At 41.0% G+C, this 22,482-nt stretch overlaps 1 protein-coding gene across 5 annotated transcripts in view; it reads right to left on the bottom strand.

Moving 5' to 3' along the window:
• smarca2 (SWI/SNF related BAF chromatin remodeling complex subunit ATPase 2) overlaps window positions 1-21,367 on the bottom strand; it is a 58,181-nt gene extending 36,814 nt beyond the window's left edge. The window contains exons 1-14 of one of the 5 annotated variants that reach the window (XM_080434199.1): window positions 21,246-21,367; window positions 19,117-19,353; window positions 18,485-18,617; window positions 17,894-18,265; window positions 17,247-17,348; window positions 15,867-16,128; window positions 13,801-13,927; window positions 6,051-6,224; window positions 4,896-5,069; window positions 3,577-3,750; window positions 2,448-2,498; window positions 1,040-1,170; window positions 559-616; window positions 152-246 (exon numbers count right to left, since the gene is read on the bottom strand). In XM_080434199.1, the coding sequence (XP_080290325.1) occupies window positions 152-246; window positions 559-616; window positions 1,040-1,170; window positions 2,448-2,498; window positions 3,577-3,750; window positions 4,896-5,069; window positions 6,051-6,224; window positions 13,801-13,927; window positions 15,867-16,128; window positions 17,247-17,348; window positions 17,894-18,265; window positions 18,485-18,617; window positions 19,117-19,350 (2,087 nt within the window). In that variant the 5' untranslated portion in view covers window positions 19,351-19,353; window positions 21,246-21,367. Of the gene's footprint in view, window positions 1-151; window positions 247-558; window positions 617-1,039; window positions 1,171-2,447; window positions 2,499-3,576; window positions 3,751-4,895; window positions 5,070-6,050; window positions 6,225-13,800; window positions 13,928-15,866; window positions 16,129-17,246; window positions 17,349-17,893; window positions 18,266-18,484; window positions 18,618-19,116; window positions 19,354-20,620; window positions 20,685-21,245 lie in introns of those variants that run through there. The other 4 variants (XM_080434202.1, XM_080434203.1, XM_080434200.1 and 1 more) reach the window with 4 other exon arrangements.
• Window positions 21,368-22,482: the final 1,115 nt, after the last annotated feature.

The following is a 22,482-nucleotide window of genomic DNA, read 5'->3' as shown; positions in this document are numbered from 1 at the left end:
TCAGTCTCCCTGTTGTTCCATTAATAAGTTAAATTAATGTTGAGTCAAGTGTCTGCTAAATTCCCATGACTGATTCATGACTTCTGATTTGGTTTTCAACTGGTGAAAGAAAAGGACATGTTAAACTGGTATACTGGGAAATTACACATACTCGATAACGTGCGTGTCGACTGTCACTTGCTCCCCACTGGCATCGACGGGCCTCTTCTCCTCAGAGTCTGCCTTGGACACAGAGTCCTCGTCCTCCTTTTAAACACATAATGAAAACACATTAGGACTTAATGGACTCTTAGGGGTTGGAGATAATAATAAATAACGAGTTGTCGCCAAGGTGTGTCTGTGTGTGTGTGCGTGCGTGCGTGTGTGCGTGCGTGCGTGCATGCGTGCGTGTGCGTGCGTAAGTGCACGCTCCAGTGGTCCTGAATCCGGTCTGTGATGCACTGAACCACGAGCAATCCCACTGGACGACGGTGACATGATTTGGAAAAACAGCACGAAGGCTGTTTTTCTCAATCTACCCTCCGCTGTGCAGCGGTGAATAATGACATGGCCACTAACCTCTTCCTCAAAGTCTGAGCCACTCTCTTCGCTGTCTGACCGCGGGGCCACTTCATATCTGCATTGCAAAGGCAATTAGGGAAATCCATCAACTGATGAACAAGCAAGAGATAAAGACGGTAACAGTGACTGCACCGATTAGTCTTTTATTTTGGTTAGATGGAAGCTACAGTACTATAGGGTAGCACTTCATATCACTGTGCCAAAATGAGTAGCTTGATCATCCTCTACAGTTATTCGTGAGGTGTTGATTAACCCCCTCTATACTTAAAATAATACTTAGTTGGTGGGGGTCAGCTCTGTACTTGGTCCGCTCTTTTTTTCCATCGACACAAAATGTCTTAACCGAAAATAGCCGATCTACAAGCTTGTAGATCGGCTATTTTCCAGCGAATGTTCCCCCCAGAATAGGGATGCTAGGGTTTCACGTGGTTACGTTTATCTAGTACAGAATTTAAAAGCAACAAAGGTTTGGTCTTACCCAGGGTTCATCTCTAGCCAGGCCTCCAGCTGACTGGACTTTGGGGCGTCCGTCCCCTGTAAGACTTTGCCGGTCTCCGTCTGAATCACCTTGACTGGGAGCTCGCTCATTTGGCTGCTCTCATCCATGGGCTAATGGACAAACAGACAAGCATGTGAGCATCAAAGTGAAGATTAAGTTGCTTCAGCTTAACAGGTCACCTCATGCAATTATTTGAGACCTGGAATGCATCCGTGTAATTTTTTTTTAATGCTAAAAAGCATTATTTTACACTTTGGCTATACAAAAATAGCAGATATACAAGCTCATAGCGAGTGCCGCGCTACATTACAACCTCACATTACGTTGGAAAAAGTCGTTTGGAAAAAGATAAATTCAATAAATATATTGTTGGGAAAAAAACAAACAAAGCCTTTCTCAGCGTAATGATCTTGATTACGCTGAGGAAGGCTTTGTGGCTGAAATGTGTCAGAGTTATCAATAGAGTTTTCACACCATATTTGACAAGTACAAATAGCTAGATGTTTATGCAACTAAATGCTTTTAAAATCGAACCGTTAATTTATGTTCAATTCTGACAACGCAGCCTCTGCTAATAATGTTCAATAAGATTGTAGCTACTGTAAGTAGCTCATGCAAATCAGTTAACAACTTAACCACCGCCTTTGTTGTACGACGGTGTCAAGTGGCGAAAATAGCCAATCTACAAGCTCACAACGCGTCACACAATGCGACGCGTTGTGAGCTTGTACATCGGCTATTTAAAAGAATTGTGTGATGTCATGCCCAAAATAGGAGCGCCAGCCAGGTTGAAAGTGGTTAACACCACATCCAGGCAATGCTAAAGTTGTGCAAAGTTATTGAGTTTTTGTCATGTATATTTAAATAACTGTAAACATTCAACCACTACATTAAAATGTTCATGTACAATTCACCAGTGAACAAGAAAAGAGAACTAAAGTTCACTAAATTTTCTTCATTGGCTGTTCATATATTAAAACATAAAAAACATACTTGTAAACACATGACGTGACGATGAATACAGCCTTAAGACTATGCGTTCCTTATGCAGAAAAGATAGTTTACCTTTTCTATTAACTACATCACTGCATAACTCATAACACATGTTTACACAAGCTTTTGTCACAATGTTATTTGTGATGCTATGTATACATTCTCAGATGTTGCCGCAACTAATTTGGTGGTGGATGAGTGGGTTTGGTACAGTTACTGTATAACTCAATAGTCTGGAACCATACACATAAAATATAACATAAAGGAAAATCATGGAATGCCTCTTAAAACAGATCTCCACTCATTTGATAATGCAACAGAAGTCAACAGTGCCAGATGAACCAAGAAAGAAAAAAGTGTTTATGTGGTTTCAACCTACAGTAATCCTACTTACCTCTCCATCAGGTCCTATAGCACTGGTACCTTCACCATCTCCATCCACCTTCTGCATGTCGAACAAATGAACAAAAATGAAATGTCACAGACCATTAGCCAGGGAATTATATTGTTATTTATTATTATTAATTATTATTATTATTATTATACATACTGGTTTTTAACCCTGGGCTCAATCAGATCTTAAACTAAAGGGCAAGATTAATGCCTGTTAATGAGAACTTGATGATTATGAGCATTCATCTGGGCGCTACCATCTGTTCACAATCTTGCAAACTTACACCATCTGGTCATTCAAAAGGCCTTGGCAAATGTCTACAGACTCATTTATGCTCAGTTTACATAAGCAAATTAATATCTACATTTCAAACAACATAACCCGTCATTGCTCTCATACTTTCATGCGTCTTTTAAGTTGGCATGGATGTTAAAGAACACAGACAGTTCAGAGTCAAATGTTTTCAGACAATCTTCATCTGTGCCCAGGTGACATCATATTACAGTATGTAGCTGTCGTGGGAAAATTGATTATATTTTTTATTTTTAGGTTGAATATATTACATTTATTTTCTTGGTGATCTATTGTTGACGTCGCTATGGTGGCAAGTCCACCTGTCAGAGACCAATTTGAAGCTAGTCTTACGCAAACGCAATGTGTAAGATAGAAGTGTGCCCTGATGACACCAGACAACATCTCATTTTAAGACCAACCATCATTTGTTATCGAAACAAAATTACAACTGTGTGTCGGTCAAATAGCAACGATAATTGCGCTGCCCTTTTGAGCGGCCTTGTGCAAGGCGGAACTTTCACTGTGTATTAACAGCGGTCCAACATTACTTAACCCATTAAGGCCTGAGTCCGATTCTTAAAATGTTTTCTAAATCCTAACAGTTTTCTGAAAGAAATATAAAAACTTTTTTTTCACGATTTTTCAAAAATAGCAGATCTACAAGCTCATAGCGAGGCACTCGGTGCCGCGCTATGAGCTTGTATATCTGCTATTTTTGAATAGCCTAAAGAAATCTAAAAGTGACTAATGGGTTAAGCTCACACTTCGCTTACAACTACATTGACAAGTACTAGCGTGGAGCAAGGATCAATGAAAACGACCTTCCATCCCGTACCTTCTTCTTCTTTTTCTTCTTCTTCTTCTTGTCCTTGGCGGCCTGCGCGGCCTTGTGCTCGTACACCAGGTTGGTGAGGTTGGCCACGTACTCGTCCGTCTGCTGCAGCAGGTAGGCCAGGCGCTTGTCTTTCTTCTGGTCAATCAGCTTGCGGTAGCCTTCCTCGTCTTCGGCCTACATGGCAGGTAAGGGACAAGAGAACACGAGTTAAAGGGACGACGCTCGAAAATGCGGCTGTGCGTAGCCGTTGCAGCGATATCAGTTTGGAATGGGGTGTGTAGTTTTCAATTCAGTTGCAACAGTTAATCAAACTAATCTAATGAATCAATTATATTAAAAATTATCAATTTGAATAAAACAATTGATTTGGAAAAAACAAAAACATATACATTTGTATTATTATTATTTATTAGTATTATTAATAGTATTATTGTAAGATGAAGTATAAAATAGCTTAAATGGTTAATTATACTATCAGATTTAGTGGATCATAAAAGATCCATTAGAATTAATGTGCGTGCATTTATTAATATATATTAAAAAAATATAAATATATGAACATATTTCAAAAAGTAATAGATATATTATAATAAAGTAATAGAATAATCGCTGAGAAAATACTCGCTAGCTGCAGCCCTATTTTCAGGCACGGTAATGAGGTACGTTGAGGTACATTTTAGAATGTGACAAATCATTTCTCAGCTCCCAGAAGAGCCGACTCAATATGAACCTCTAATGCGCCCGTCACTTCCAAGTCTGTTGTGTCGTACTTTCACAGATGAACTCGGGTGAAAACGAAAGCAAACTGCTTGGTGTAGCACTTTGAAATTTCACTTTCAATCAGAGAGAGTTGGGAAAAGTGCTTGTCCTCCTCAGCTCGGCATCAGCATATTTCATCAACAATGATACTTTTGCACAAGTTAACAACACTTCCATACTGCTCAGTAATAGAACGGTTTGCTGGTGGATGTGCCTTTAACGCAACTGCCGTTATTCATGTATATTAACCACTTACACCCTATATACTTGGTTCCCAGGGGTCTATACTTGGTCCCCTCCTTTTCTTTCCACTCTACACCAATTCTCTTATCCAAAAATAGCCAATTCACATGTTAAACATGCGTCACAACAATTTCGAAGAATGTTCCCAAAATGCTTGCCTATGACATGCCCAATATAGGGATGCTAGGGTTCATGTGGTTAATTATAGTGACGCTAATGACAACGATTGTAAACAAAGTGTACACAATGATTTGTACTACACTTCTTTGTTGAGAAAGTTGTTAATCAATGGCTGATAAGTCTTGGCCCATACATACCATGAGTCTCCTCATTCTCTCCTTCTCAATCCTCTCGGTTTCCTTCTTCTGCTCCCGCTCGGTGTTAGTGTGCCAGGTAGCAATGGCCTTGGTGAGTTTCTGCATTTTGCCCGTAACAGACCGGTGGTATTCCTTGAAGTCCTTAGCATGCTGAAGAATACTGTTTAGGTACTCCTGGAACACACACACACACACGCACACGCACACAACACACACACGCACACGCACACGCACACGCACACGCACACGCACACGCACCCACACCCACACCCACACACCAAAAGGATTATTTCCACTTCCATCACCAAATGTGCTTTCAAAGAGACAAGCTGCCAAGCTTCCTGACATCACACTCAAGGAAAATGAAATAAGAATGTCTCCTACATAACAGTAGATAAAAGGTTCGTGAGAAGGTACTTAAACTAAGCGCTTACAGTACATACTTCAAAATAGTCCAACTGACTGTCCAAAGGTTTTTCTGCTTGCCTATCCAAAAAAAGGTTCTGAGAGATTTTAATACCTGGATGTCCCTCAGACACGCTATGGGAAATTTGTCATGGCGTTACGTAGGTTTTGCCATTTCTTGCGTCAGGGTGTTTATGCATTGGTCACAATAAAGAGTTTAAAGGAGGAGTTCACCCAAAAAATGACTTATTTTCTATCAATTGCACACCCTATGAAGCGTTGAATCCATGGATTCTTTTTTGTTTTTGTGGCATTCCTAAGCTAATCATTTGATTCCCGTCCCCTACCGGCTAATGTATCCGGTAGGAGACACAAAGTAGATTATTTGTGTCTCCTACCGGAAATAAATACGGTCATCAAATTATTGTCTTAGGAATGCCACAAAAACTAAAATAAATCCATGAAATCAAGGCTTCATGGGGTGTGTAATTGATAGAAAATAAGTCATTTTTTGGGTGAACTCCTCCTTTAATATGAAAAGAAAAAGCTGATCAGGTCCATCCGGGTCCATCCATTTCAGATGCCCCGGGCCCGAGACATGTGGCAATTGTAATGGATCCAACTCGTACCTCAGAATCAACTTTATTGGGGGACAAGTCAATATTTTGGAGGTGTTCCGGTTCCAGGCATACCAGTGCTACCCTCTAGTGTGTGTATGTATGCGTGCAGGTGGGCTGGTGAATATGTCACCTGGTGTTTCTGTCTGCGTTTCCTCTCCTGCTCAATCTTCTGCTGTTTCTCCAGCTTCTCTGTCATGCGTGCCTCCCTGAGCGTCTGCCTCTTGCTGCGTTTGTAGGCCTTGGAGTTGAGGGCCGTCTCCAGGGTGGTATCTCGCCTCATGCACGCCACCACGTCCTGCCTCAACTGGGAACAGAAACAAGAACAACGATTATTTAAAAAAATAGTCAATCTAGAAGATCAAAATGTGTTGCATTCTTATTATTTGTCCAATAATAATGACGTGCCCAAAATTGAGGGGCCAGGGTTAAAATGGTTAACATAAACTATATTAACATATTGACTGCCAATCGCGTAGATCTACGCGAACCTAAATAACAGCGCAGCGTACCAATCGCATAGATCTACGCGAAGTGGTCTTTATTTATTTTTTCCGCAGTGACACATTTCATTATAGCACTCTCTCGCAGTGACACATTTCATTATAGCACTCTCTCGCAGTGACACATTTCATTGTAGCACACCCGGATACGGAAATGACGTCAATCGAAGATTTTCGTTCCCATCCGCCGCCGCTCTAAAGCTTCCGCTAAATCGCCATTATCTCTGTGTTGTTTTTCTCCGCGCTGAACGCTGTTTAAAACGTTTTTTAGAAACTGCGACTACTGCAAAATGGAATGTCGTCGATTGAAAATTTCTTCTCTGGCCCACTCACACAGCTACCCTGTGTGTCTACAAACAGTTGAACGCGCGATCATAAGGTATTTAGCAAAGTCTGTGGCGAGGTGAAAAAAACTAAAAAACAACAATAAATCGCTGGCAGTGGGTGAGTACATTATGAATAAACTCTGGCATGGAATGCGTTAAACTACTAAAACTCAAAACATTTTACTTGTAGACAACAAATGACACTTTGGATAACAAGCTTATGTACTTGGAATTGCCTTATTCTTTGTGGAGAATCAATTACATTAGCGCCAACCCTCATATTAACAACCAACTGTTTCAGTACATCATTTGTAAACCTATATGGGCAATTGGTTTTATAACCCTATTATAAACACCAAGCACACGCTCGCGCTGTTGTAGAGCAGTGTGTATGGATGTGCTTGGACACAAATCATGTTTTGTGTAATCTGAGATGTATTACTTTCCATCTACTATACTTCTACAGTGCAGTGTCTTCAATAATTGTCCTGACAACAGGCTGTGGATAATAAACTGTGCCTGCTTCACTTCCATACGATACATTTTTGGATTATAATTTGAAGCCAAACTATTTATTTAAATGGGGTGTCTTTCTGCTGTCGGTGTTCACAGCATTAGTGATTCCATGCCATGCTTTTTATCTAAACCTGTAACAACATCACTTCGAAAATGGTGCTTCTGTTGCTTCTTTTTTTACCATGACTTATTTGCATACAAGCCTTAAATCTGCATGCCTTTTCTGGTGTTGACAGGGTGTCTACTTATGCAAATCAAAATGAACAGGAATGCACATCGATTCAGTAACAATTGGTATTCAACATCTGTTACACCTGGGGCACACAAGTGACTCCATTATGTTTAATGAATGAACAAGAATTTGTCAGTGCCATTGACGTATAATACGTCCAATTTTTCAATTGCCCAGAGAGCCATTGACATATAAATATAATACGTCTGGTTTTTTTTTTTGGGGGGGGGGGTCCAGAACCGTGAACCTCAAATCGTGATTCGAATCGTATCGTGAGTTGAGTGAATCGTTACATGCCTATTCATTATGCATTCAATTAATCATCTGAATGTAGTCTTTGGTAGGCCTGCCTGTGTGCTTTCGGATAATGTGTGTTTGGGTTTGAAACGTGGGTAAGTAATAAAACTGATGTGGCTTCCTTCTACATATAATATACTTATAATCCTTATAAATACAATTATTAAGTTATAAATACAATTATCAAGTTATAAATGTGCAAATCGATAAGACATGTACTGTACATAGGTTTTAAATGCTTCTGTCATCCTGTCCTCCTCATCTTGTCCTAGGGTATGGATTGTGTAGAAAGGTAGTTCCGGCGTAGTTGTTCGTAATTTCACAATTTATAACAGATTAGTATTGAAAGTGTATACTGCTTCTTTAGATAAATCTAAAGAACTCAAGATTTGCTAGCCTGGTAAACCATCTCGGTCGTATGAATTCACATTATATCATGTGTCTTCTGCAGACGGGTCTGGTCCCAAGCGCTGTGTGCAGGGTTGCCAGATCTGCTTATTATAATTTTCCCGCAAGATTTAATTTGAAAATAGCCGATCTACAAGCTCACAACGCGTCGCGACGCGTTGTGAGCTTGTAGATCTTCCATTTTCAAACAGCTGATGTACATGTTAAAGTGCTCTTGTGGCCCATAGTCGCTTCTTTTGGGCTGGTTTTCCTAGACCTGGTTGCTTGTTTCTCTCACAGAATCTGGCAACGTTGGCTGTGTGGGCGTTTTGCAGAAACCAAAAAGTGGAAGAGCCAATCGGCGTCTGTCAAATCACAGGAGCCCTGTAGCGCTTGGGGCCGGACCGGTCGGCAGAAGACGCATGGCAACAAACCGTTGGTCTATCCGAATCGTCTGCACACCTGGCGGTCATATGGGGTCACACTAGGGCTGGTAACTTTCCTCAGAAATTATATTCAAATATTGGTCTTAAAAATTGCCAGATATTCGAATATATTCAAATACTATTATTATTATTTTTTGAAAATATTAAAAATATATATAAATAAGTGTTTTCATTTTTTATAAATTTGTATTAGAATATTAATTCTCATATTCGAATATACATATTTCCCCCATATTCGAATTTTAATATTAATTTACCAGTCCTAGGTCACACACGGCAAGTTTGGGACCGAATGGTCGGACGCTATGATATGTGATGGGAGCGGGCCATATAGGGGGCGGCAGTGGCTCAGGGCCGGGTAGAGTGAACTGGAAAACCGCAAGGTTCCCAGTTCGATCCCGGGCTGGGGCGCTCCCCACCTAGAGTTAGTGTCGAAGTGTCCTTGAGCAAGATGCTGAACCCCTAATTGCTCCCGATGAGCAGGTTGGTGCCTTGCATGGTTTCCTCCGCCAGCGCTATATAAATGCACCATTTACCATTTTACCATTTATATAGCGGATAGCAATGGTCGCTAAGCTAGCACTGAATTCTCTATTGGGGAGGACAATCGCACTTAGCGAAATATTGGACAAGTTACACCATGACAAGGTACTGTGACTACACAACCCAAACCTTTACCAAAGTGCCCTTGTGCTTTAAAAAGGCTTTTTTCACAGTGTTTGTCATTAGGCCTGTCACAATTATTACATAATCGTCTAATAGCAATTATTCTATATAATCGCAATTATTTTTTTGTCATAATTGTCATAATCAATTCCATTCCAATTCCAAAATATGTCATATATTTTCCAAAAATGTCAAAAATAGTGGAAATAGCAGCTCTACAAGCTCAAAACGCGTCGAGATGCGACGCGTTTTGAGCTTATAGATCGGCTATTTCCACTATTAATGTTTATTTTTAAGTGTAGAGTAATTAAATATGTGTTATTTGTCATATCTGCCCGTGCAACTTTTGTTTACGAAGGCTAAAAGCCAAACAGAAATGTAATTTTTATTCATAATCTTCCAATAATTTTCAACGACAGAAGCAAAATTAAATCGTTAAATCGCAATTATTTGAGTGACAATTAATCGTCAACTTAAATGTGTAATCGTGACAGCCCTGGATATCATGTCGTTAAGGTTACTCAATACTGACGATCATCTGGAGGCCAATGTGATATATTGGGCGTATATTTGGGCATTGCTGACATCATAGTGACATCATAGTGACATCATAGTGATGACACACGTGCCAAGGCGATCAGCTTAAAGGCAGAACCCGCAAATGCAGTGCAAATGAGAGTAAATAAACCAAATACCGAAGCCTCATCCATCACTACTAAAGGCCTACCAGAGCAACCATCTAGAGAATACCTGACTGCATCACCTTCCCTCACGAACACTCTGAACATCAGAAATTGTGTTCTGATCCAACACACTGGAGTGATTACTGGCTTACCTATATTGGCACTGGACACCATCTAACTTACAGTGTGTGTCGCCATACCAGTATAAGTGGTAGCAGGTGCAATAGGAAAAATATTTAACAGGGAACTCAACTAGGTCTACTCCATCTTTTCCTCAGTGGTGCTGGTGTTAGGAAATGTTACGCTGGACCGTGCATCAGAAAGGAAAACAACATAATCCCGCCCACTACATCGGTATTCTTGCTGCGGTGGTTGTTGGCCAAAAGGTGTACGCCTTTGGAGGACGCAAGCACTACACTGATCAGATGGCTGTGGATATCTTCAATGCAGTCTCTTTACGATGGATTCAGTTGCCCCCAGAGACAGCTAGAGGAGGAGAACGTCCCTCTGAGGTTCCCCACGAGCAGCACAGCCACACAGCTGTGTTGGTAGAACACATCATCTACATCTGGGGGGGATGTAGGTTCAACTGGATTAGCTTAAGCGACGTGATTTTTGCATTTGATGTCAGCACCCACAGATGGTTGAAGCCTAATGTTTCTGGGACTGTTCCCGAGGCGAGGCATGGGCACTCAGCCTGTGTCTTGGGGAAGGTTATGTATATCTTTGGAGGATACAATCATGTGACCGAATGCACTAATGACATCTACAAGTTGGACACCACCACAATGGTCTGGTCTTTAATTGACACCAGAGGCACGCCAGCACCTGCTTCAATGTATCACTCTGCCACAATCATGGGGACAAAGATGTTTGTATTTGGGGGTCGAGAGTCCCCCCCAGGCTTTTCGACCTGCTACAACTGCATCAAAGTGTTTGACACGGAGACCAGCTGTTGGCTGAGCACGCCTTCTACACAGCTTTCTCCAGAAGGGCGCGTGCATCATTCAGCCTTTGCCTACAATGGAGAGCTGTACATAGTTGGCGGCAGCAAGTTTTTCAATAACAATATATTCAAAGATCTCTGGAAGTTCAATCCAGAGACTTTCTCCTGGAAAACGGTTGAGGCCAAGGGGGATGGCCCATGTGGGATGTCAAGGATGTGGTGTTGCATGGTGGGAGATCATAGCATCCTCCTTGGAGGAGACACGACCAAAGAGCTGTACCTCTTAGACTTAAGTCCTAGTCTGAAGATGTTATGCAAGCTAGCAGTTATTCAGTATGGTCTGGAACAGTCAGATCTCCCACATGACATCAGGTGGGAACTGGCAGCCATGATGAGAACCAACAGCAGAAACTGAAAAAAATAACATAGCTCACCTAACCCTAGATTCTAGGGTTAGGTGAGCTATGTTATTTTTTCAGTTTCCCAACCGGCGTGCCACGGCCCTTTAGTGTGCCGTCTGAGAGAAGAGTAATTGCATTGACCTGGAAGAGGCCGGATAGACCAAGCATTGCACAGTGGTTCAGGGAATTGTCTTTATGCCTACCTCTAGAAAAAAATCACATACATACTTAAGGACAAACAAGAGATGTTTCAGGAGGTCTGGGGTTGCTTCATACAATATATGGAAAACAATAATCTGCCACTTTTAATGGAATAATCTGGAGAGGAGTAGTGTTGATGCCTATGTATGTTTTTCTTTTGTTTTTGTTTTTGTCATTTCAATGATTGTCTTGTATGATTTAATGTAAATGTCCTTTTTTGTTTTCTGTTTTCTTTGTATTATAATGTTGATATATTTTGTGTAAAGAAAGAAAAAATAAATAAACATTGTTGAAAAAAAAAGTGTGCCGTCTGAGAGGGCTTGGTGTGCGTCTAAAATTTTAAAGAAACAGAACGAAACCAACCCCGCCCCCTCGAGAACAATAGATACGGCTGCTGCTTCCATGAGCCATCGTCCGTCACGGGCACACAGCCAATGACGACAAGGAGTCCAAGCGACCGTCTTTGTCGTCATGGTTACGCATTGCTTTTTACACCGTGAGGCGCTGGTTGCAAAGACTTTACCAAAAGACAGGTCGGCTGTGTTGGATGATGCGGTAAGCATCGTTAACTTTATAAAAGCACAACCATTGAAAAGCCGGCTGTTCGCCACCTTGTGCGAGGAAATGGGGGCGGAACATAAAATGTTGCTGTTGCACACCGAAGTGCGGTGGCTCTCCAGAGGGAAGGTTTTGTCGCATGTATATGAACTGAGGGGGGTCTTGGTGTGCAAGACCAGCATACACGGCAGACATTTTTAAATGTCAAATGTACTTTATGTGGAAGAACTTTCATTCTCTTTTAACTCCTATCCATCTAAACTATTTAATGTGAGACTCAACACAACTCCCTCAATGCAGTTTAGGGGTGCAACAGTTAATAATTATTTATAATACAATAGGGGGGGAATTTGATTTTTTTTAGATCTAATATTCAGATATATATATTTTTTTGTATGATTTGATGCAGACTTAGATTTTTGCTGTTTTTGGCATAAATAATATACCAGGGCATGAATTAAAAGCTTGAAGTGAATACAGTTGGGATGAGTTTCTTTATACAGAGCTTTATTAATATTCTTCTCTATAATACCCAGTGACATACAGTACCTAGCTAGTATCAAACCATTAGTTGCCAATCCAATGCTCACACCATATACAGTAATACAAGAGGTATTTGGGGTTTTAGATAGGTATTATTCTTTAACCTAGCCTGTTTTCCAACTAAACCAACTCAACCCTCTAGTCTTAGTGAAACGGACCTGAGTTGCAACTGTGTTCAGACCGCCTCATTATAGGTGACAAACATTTTAAAAAATAGAGAAAATAGTTCTCACACTTTGCGATGCAAAACATTGTGAGCTTGGAGATCAGCAAAGTATAAAATAGGGCTTAAGTGGTTAATTAGACACATTTATTTAATTAATAATAAAAATATCAATTCTAATGTTTTTCATGTCGATTCATTTATATATATATATATATATATATATATATATATATATATATATATATATATATATATATATATATATATATATATATATATATATATATATATACAGTTTTTTGTTTTTTTCAAAAAAAAAAGTAATCAACAGAATAATTGTTAACAAAATAATGGATAGTTTCAGCCCTAATGCAGTTAGTACTTCAGTTGTTCACTCTAAGACATCTGGTGCAGAATACACTCCAGGGAGGATATCAGGAAGACAAGCAGCTACATTGAGGATTTACTGTAGGGAGTATAGGGTATCCTCATAAAGGCTATTTGTGATCCTCCAGGGTAAATTTCCCCTCTGTAGTTACCCATCCTATTAACAGCATTGTGCTGCTCCAAGTGAGCGCACAAGGAACAATTGGGGGTTCAGAGTCTTGCTCAGGGAGACCTCAACACCGGCGGGGACCTTCCAATTCCCAGATAGTCATTGTACCTCCTGAGCCACTGCTGCTCCCAATGAGAAAATCACACCAGAGGAAACTCGTCTGGAACCTGAAAGGCATATGACTGCAGTGTAGGGCTGCAACTATCGACTATTTTCCGATTCAATGGATTACTTTTTGGATTAAAGAAATAATCGTAGATAAGATGTTTTAACTTTTTTGGAAAAGTATGGATTTTAAAAAAACTTTTCGGCTGTAATGACAGGCCCAAAATAGTAACTATTGATTCTTTTTTACAATCAATTAAATCAATTAGCTAGATTATCTGCTGCACCCCTAATGGTAACAGAGGAAACTGGTGTGAAACATGAAAGGCGTGTGACTGCTGTGTACTGTACCTGTCTCTGGAAGTTGAGCAGACGCAGAGCCTTGAGCTCCACCGTAGCTTTGGACCTCAGGTCATGAGGCAAGGAGCCCGGCAGGCTTTCCAGCTCCTGGATTCGATGGGCAATCCGAGCCTGTAGCCTGAGGAGACGACACAGTAACTGTAAACGCTACAGCAGAAGCTTATTGTTTGTATAAAAGTGATCAGGAAAAAAGGACTACAGTATTGTAGTCATATAGTACACAGTCAAATCCTCAGTGTTCATTTTTAACTCTGAGAGAGTACAAAAGTAACCAAACGGACTAGGGATGCACCGATATATCAGCCATTGGTATCGGACAATATTTGCCATCGGCATACCTGCAAATCAGTTGACATTCACCGATGGCAATAGCCGATGTTTATCTATTGTTGTGATGCATACATTTTGCAATGGCTGTGTTGGTGTGTTAGTTATCTGTAGCCCAACAAGCTGCAGATTCGGAACAGGTATCTTTTATAATGAAGATGTATTTGATTCCCTGTCACTAAACGGGGGAATAAAAAACAACAAAAACAAAATAAACAAACATTTGTATCGGGGCATAGAGGCATCCCTAGATGCCTCGAAGAGTCGATTTGTTTATATTTGCACGCTTTCTAGGTTAAAAATTGTATAAAAGTACTGATATTAATATCTCCACCGGAGTAATTACTTATATTTTGTAGACTTTGTGTTGTATCGTTTAGAGTGTGTGGTTCTAAAACCTTTGAAGTTCAAGGACCCCCAGTTTTAGCACAAGCACTGAAGGGTTCTATCTATACTATACGACACTGATGCTGTCACTAAATATACACAAATAATTACAAATAAAGTCACAAGAGACACATTTTCAGTGTTCACCGAAGCCCTATATTTGCCAGACCCAAGGGGTCGGGCTTACATGAGGCTTTGTACCTGTTTCGTCCATAAATGGGCATGGTCACTTTGTCCTCCGGCCCCAGCCGAACTATTCATGACATCATTATTATGTCACAAGTATGTAATTAAGTAAAGCTGTTACATACTAGGACTTCATTCTGGGTCTGGCAGAACCAGGTCTCCTGGTCTTGTTTTCATTTGATAACTGCTTACATGTTCCTGATGAATTGGTTCACTATTCCATTGAAAGGCTAATTGACCTGGAAAAAGTCATGCACGCTTTTGTTTCCTCCCGTCTTGACTATTGTAACGGACTCTATACCACCCTGAGCCGTTCATCATTATCCCGACTCCAACTAGTGCAGAATACGGCAGCCAGAATCCTTACCAACACCAACCGCAGAGCACACATAACTCCGGTGTTAGCCGCACTGCACTGGCTACCAGTTAGGTCCAGAATAGATTTTAAAATTATCCTAACTACTTATAAAGCATTACACGGGCTGGCCCCACCTTATATTTTGGACCTACTGCCTCCTAAGGACAATATGAGATCCCTCAGGTCCTCTGACAAAGGCCTTCTTAAAATACCTGCGTCCAATCGCAAAACAAAGGGTGACCGGGCTTTTGCAGTGGTTGCTCCCACACTGTGGAACGCCCTACCATTGGCCATAAAAAATGCAGAGTCTGTTGAAGGTTTTAAGAGGATGTTAAAAACACATTTGTTCCGTAAGCATTTTTACCCATAAAATTCTACCTGACTTTCACGGACAAATTGCTTTGTTTTAATCCTTGTTGTTGTATTGTTTTATTACTCTATTTATATACTTTTATACTCTGTTGTTAACTTGTTAATTGTGTTTAATTGTGTTCCATTGTACAGCACTTTGTAACCTTGTTTTGAAATGTGCTTTATAAATAAAATGTACTTACTTACTTACTTACTAATTAAATACACAGCATATATTAATAACAAACCGTCAAGTATGAAAAGGCCTTGAGATTGAGATTGCTATGGTGTACCTGCCCAAAGTCAGTCAAATTCTGAGACTCAAGTTCACATAATCTTTTGTAAGCTTGTGTTTGACATTCGGCACAATGCCCCAAAAAATTGGGGATAAGTGTTTACATCCCATGGCGGGAGGCCTGTGTGAGTGAGCGAGTGGGACATAGTTTACCGGTACTCCCTCTCCTGTAGGATCCCCACTGGGTCCAGACCCTGGGGCTTCTGGACCGGAGTGACGCGGTTCTGCTTCTGTTGGAGCTGGTGCATGGGAGACGCCTGCTGCTGCCCCGGAGCCTGCGGGGTCACCGAGCCGCCTTGCATCATGGGCCCGGGTGGAGCGGCAGGAGCCTGAGGTGGTGCCGGTGACGGGCGTCCTCCACTCGTGGCCGGAGTCAGGTGCTTCTGAGGTGTGCTTGGAGCTTCACTGCCCTGCCCTGTGGGGGTGAAACGTTTTGATGTTTTTTTTGTCAGTCGTACATAATTAACCCATTAAGACCAGAGAGGCCGATTCTGCAAATGTCTTCTAAATCCCAACGGTATTCTGAAAAACGTATGTTTCTATATCAGTGGTGCTCAAACTTTTTCATGTCATTGACCCCCAACATTTTTAAGTATTTGGCTGCGGACCGCCGGACCCCCATCTCCAAATATTCGAGTTAAAAGTGTTCGCTTAAAATATATATATTCAAAGATTTTCACACATTTTCACAATTTTTCAAAAATAGCAGATCTACAAGCTCATGGCGCGGCACTCGGTGCCGGAGGTCTATGAGCTTGTATATCTGCTATTTTTGAATAGCCAAAAGTGTAAAATAATGCTTTTTTAGCTCAAATCTTAAAATGACATACGGATGCGTTCCAGGTCTTAAAGGGTTAAAAAACATTTGAAAGTAGAGCTGGGCTGGTCAACAGGTCTGGGTAACTCTGCCAGCGGTTATGGTTTCATCCATTCCCTCTGTTTGTTTGACTGTTAGCAGAATAACTTGAGAACGGAACGGGAGGATATTCATGAAACTTGGTGGGAACGATCAATAGGCTGACCCCAAGGAATTATTTTCGGGGTGGGGGGGGGAAAGTCAGGACTCGCTTCTAATTTTCCACCATACTGTGAAAACTCACCTCTTCAGTCTCTCTGCCTTACCCCTAGCACTCCTCACTTCCATGTATCACTTCTTGTTGTCTATTTTAATAGATGCTGATTACTTATTCCCATATGCTACCTGTGTACAGTATGCTATTTATTTTGCTTGCCCACAAATAATAATAATAATAATACATGACATTTATATAGCGCTTTTCAAGGTACCCAAAGTCACTTTACAAAACAAAACAAATGCTAAATATATTATCTGGATAGCACGTTGTTTACACAGATGCTAGTTCTGATGTTTGCCTGGTATCCTCATTATCAGAGCTAAATCGAAAAATAATTAAAATCGCAATACGAACCACTGCAATATTTAAAATGCAGAGACTGCAGGTTCAACCAACCACCCCCATGATCTTTAGCCCTGTCATGCACTGTATGTCATCCAGGCTACAACATGCTCACCTTCAGGCCAAGATTTGGGTCCAGTGCTCTGACTATGTCCTTGCATGACTGGGGTAGGGCAGGGGCTCGACTGCGGACCGCCCATAGGTGCCATCGTCATACCTGTCGACACAATACAAGGTCTTTCATTGTGTCTTCTTTCTCACTCCTATGCAAACCTTGTGAACTTTAAACCTGTACTGTGTGGCACACGGCTCAACACAAGGCACGTCCCCCTGCAGGGTCGCCAGATCTGCTTATTATAATTTCCCCGCAAGATTTTATTCAAAAATAGCAAGCTCACAACGCGTCGCATCGTTACGTGTTGTGAGCTTGTAGATCTGCTATTTTCAAATAGCTCATGTATATGTTAAAGCGCTCATGTGGCCCATAGTCGCTTCTTTTGGGCTGGTTTTTCTAGACCTGGTTGCTTGTTTCTCTCACAGAATCTGGCAACGCTGGTCCCCTGCCCTAAATGGAATCGGAGGGCCATTAGGCATTAGGATGTGAATGGAAGGGTAACTGTCTTTACCACACATTTGACTCCACCTGTGATCGCATTTCTTCTTTTTTTTTGTAAGAAAGCAGGGTCAAACAACTGTGACCATAAAAGTGAATTGATTCAGCGTAATACAAGTATTACACAGTAACAAAATGGAACACGTTACCTGGTGGTCTGTTGAAAGGACTAGCATTAGGATTAGCTGCCTGCTGCTGCTGCTGCTGTTGTTGCTGCATGGTGGGCAGGCTCCGTTTGCCCTGTACGGCCAACTGGAGATTTTCAGGCAGGGGCTGCCCACGGCCCAGAATCTTATAGGCCAAGATCTGGGCTCTGAGCTGTTGTAGCTGGACGGGGCTGAAGGCAGAGGGGCCCCGATGCTGCCCCATATTGGGCATGGCTCCTTGGGGATCCATGGGTATCATGGGGCCTGACTGGCTGGGGGTCATCTGGGGTGGCGTGGGTCCACCCCCGCCTCCAGACATGGGGCTGGGGGAATGCTCAAGGACAGCCATGGGGGACGGGTGTGGGGACATATACCCTGCAGTGGGTGGGATTTGGGGATTTTAAGCATCAACGCCACAAAATAGTCAATAATTATTACTATCAAAAATGAATGAAAATGGTTTTGGTACATTTGACTTTAGATTTGGAATAGTCTAGGCCTGACTATACATTGTGAAATGCGTTATAAACTATTTTAATTCCACTTTTCTTTGTTGCTGTTAAATAATTGAAGATTGAGATGGCTCTTGTGTACCTTGGCTGTGCTGGTCCATGGGGCTCTGTGGTGGCCCCATCCCGCTGTGGAGAGCCCTCATCCCCACACCTGCTTTCATGTGACCAAAGTGCATGGCCTCACCCATAGCCTTGTCATTCATCCCTTCCATCGGCTGAAAGAAAGAAACGTGAGAAATCAAAAGATGATCCATGTTTATGCTGAACGTTAAGACATGTTTTCCACCTTCCACCAGAACAAAATAAATATTCAAACAATGACAAATACCAATGATATCAATAAAAGCAATGCATGTGCCTTAGCAGGGCTCCAGACGATGATACGTACTGTATTTCACATTGATCTTGTGGTCATCCATTATGCTAATTGTATTTATCCAATTCCTAATTTTTCAAATATAGCTACACAACAAGCTTGTAGATATACTCATTTTGAAAATTCCTGAAAACTTTTGAACAATTTCGCCTTCAATATTAGGGACCGCAGGTTGAAAGTGGTTTTAAAAAATGTACACATCGGCTGCATAATTGATCGATACCGATGTCATGAATAAAGTAAAACAATGCCTGATATATTGGGCAGACCAATATATTGGTCTTACGGTATAACAGTCTGGCTCTAAAAACATACTGAATCTGTGGGATTTGCTGTACCTTGTGCATGGGGTACATGCCGTCCTGAGAGTACTCGCTTTGTCCTTGGCCCTGCATGCCATGAGGTGCACTGGGGGTGCCGGGCCCTGAGTTGGAGCCCATCATACTGTGAACGGAGCCTGGCGAGGGGTCAGGACCGGGACTGGGACCCAATATGGGCCCCGGAGACAGACCTGGCCCAGGGGAAGGACCCGGATGGGACATGCCAGCTGATGAGTCTGTAGGGGTGGACATCTACTGGATTATTGGGAGGAAAAAAAAGGATGGGTCGTCACAATCCTAATCCTAACATTTACACATACATTTAGGGCTTAATGTAAATCTGTGGGTGTAAAAGTCAGCGGAAACTCCCACAGCTGTCTTCAGTAGTGTAGGGTAGGCTACCCTTATAACTCTGTTATAACTCAAGTATCCGGTTTGGTGGTGCACCCTGAAGCCTAATTTATACGTACAATGGTGCATGGAGAAAATAGTATATCTACAAGCTCACAACCCATTACGATGCATTGTGAGTTTGTATATCGGCTATTTCCGCCCCGACACATCATTGTACAACGAAATATAAATCTGGCTTGAGTGTTAGTGGAAGACAGTAGGCAAGAAACTGTAGGCCTACATGATTTATCTAGAATCTTTCTCATCTAAAACAACACAATATTCAGCACATACAACTCCAACCATTTGAGTAACAATCTTTGAAATTTGTCATTGTAAAGTCCATCCTCTCAATGTAATTACAACAACTTCTTGTCTGCAGGGTTTTGCCCACTTGTTTGATAAACAAATATATAGCCTGGCTTTCTTGTCTTGAGCTTTTCTGCTATATGACATGTGTTGACTTGTAGTAGGTGAGTCCATACAGTTAGGTGAGTCCATACAGTTATACAGTATCCACGTTGTTGTTTTGCTATTTAAGTTGTCTAATACATTGTAAGTTGTATGAATGTACTTTTCTGCATTGTTTCTGCCCTCCCCCCCCCCAGATATGTACATAACATGCAATCTTGTAATGTTGACATTTCTGTATGTATTGTGAGGTGTTTATTGCTATCTGTGTGGACATTATGTATTGTGTGTATATTGTTCTCTGAGCACACCAAAACAAATTCCAAAATAATCAAATGTTAAGCTGTTTTTGGCAATAGATTATTGAATTGTATTTCTTTATTTTTTTTACATTACATACTATAACACTGTCATGCAATTTAACCTTTGATAAAAGGCTACATCTAAATAAATTTGGAGAAACACACACAAATATTACATGCATTCCAAATATGACATACATAACTATTACATACATTTAATGTATTCCATTATATGGAATACATTAAATGTATGAAGGCTAATATCACAGCCATTTCTAAGGCTAGGCTAGTATAGCAATGTTAGTTGTTGGTTAAATCTATCAGCAGCTATCCGTTTCCGTTAGTTAACGACGGCCGGGATGTTATTTATCATGTATCCAATAAAACATGAACATTTTGATTACATTTGATCTTACCTTAGAGACAAATAATTAACAACAATAGCATAGCTACACTGTAGGTATATCTAAAACAGCTGACATTTTTTGGGGGGCCAGTTCTGATTGGATCTCATAGCTTCCCCCAGACCTGGTGGCCATGTCTGACAGCACAGACTGTGAGAAATGAAAGTTTTTACATACACCTCAGGGCAATGTGCCTTGAGGTGGCATTTCACACGTCAATTTGACATGGATAAACATTTTAATAACGTGCAACAAAACGTGTGTCACTACGAACGAGACATCTTTTAAAAAGACAGACACTGTCCGTTTAAACGCTCAGCGACCTCGGCTAACTAGCACAGCTGCTGCTGTTTTAGCCTAATTTATGCTCCGTCGCGAGACGGTATCGCTCGCGCTCCGAAAAATAGCAGAGCTGCAAGCTCACAACGGGTCGCGTCCGCCACCCGCTGTGAGCTTGCAGGTCTGCTATTTTCGGCGCGCGACACCGTCTCGCGAGGAAATATGGACTCGGGGCTTTTTAGCTTTAGGTGCAGCTAGCTGGTTGAACCGTCCGCCCACGTCAAAAGTTTGGACAGCAATTCTGTGTTGTCTAACAGCAGACGTTTATCAAAAACCGAAACGCACGAACCCCATTTACCTTTTATAATGCGTTTCTCTTCAGTTTATCCCTGCTTGTCCACAGGTTCCCTCCCCCTGTGTGTGTGTTTTGCTGACATGTTGAAGTTACTGTGTTTTTTTTTCTGGTTCGTTGTTGTCGTGACTGATTCGTCAATATCACAGGAAATTCCCGCCCAGCGGTTAAATGATTGGCTGAGCCGCGCGTCAGTCACCGCCCCCTTTCCCTTTCTGGTGGGCGTGACTTGGTTGGATGTTATTCTTCAGGCATGCTGAAACATATTCATATTTTACCTCAGCCATTCATATTTGTATTATTATGATTATGATTATTACTATTATGATGATGATGATGATTATGGCTATGATTATATTATGATTATTATGATTATGATTATGGTTATTATTATTATTATTATTTGTTTATAATTGATATTGAAAGACGAGACTATTTTATTTCATTAAAAGCCCAGACCAGTGCAAAATAAGAAGAAAGAAAATAAGTGAAAGTATAGTTTACCATAACAAAAAAATGAATCACGTTGTAAAGGTCTTGTATATTAAACATGATTTGCTAACCTTCATACAGCAACTGCAATGTTGTATTTTTAAAAAATATATAAGTATCTAAAACCTTTTTTTAAAGTAAAGTAAGTAAAGTAGAAATGTGATAAGATAGATAGGCTACTTAGATAGATACAAACAGAATACTAAGATAATTTGTATAATCATAATAACTTATACTGTTTATGAGGCCATTAGCCTAGGCATGTGGATTGCAACGTTTATGTATTTATGAACCACTATGTCTAATACTACATTATTACATTGATTTTACAAGTACAGCCCTCAACATTTAACTTTGAACACAAGGTGGCGGCAATGGCTAAATATTATCTTGGACTCTGACGTGAGGGATTTATAGAACTGTCTGTCGCACCTGCTATGAGAGAATTAGCATAGACTTCTGAGCTCAAAACAAACATGTCACGTTCAAAGTGATTGAGTGCAAAGCTCAGTTTACATAGCACTAACTTTAGTTAAGGCGATGATAGCAATGTGGAGTGTGAGAGGCAATGCATGCAAATGATACACAAGTTTAGTGAAGGCATATTTGCATTCTTCTGATATCAGAACCTTTGTTTTGTTTTCATCATGCAAGACAAAGCTGTTTTCACCGGCCATTTGCTCCAGCTGGTCTCAAATATGCATATAGCCTACAGTACATCTGATCATGTAGCCTACTCTCCATAGATTGT

The sequence above is a fragment of the Gymnoscopelus braueri genome, assembly GCF_963280865.1.
Source record: "Gymnoscopelus braueri genome assembly, chromosome: 7".
NCBI lineage: Eukaryota > Metazoa > Chordata > Actinopteri > Myctophiformes > Myctophidae > Gymnoscopelus > Gymnoscopelus braueri.
The sequence above is the reverse complement of the archived record's forward strand: the minus strand, read 5'-3'. Positions and strand labels throughout refer to the sequence as shown.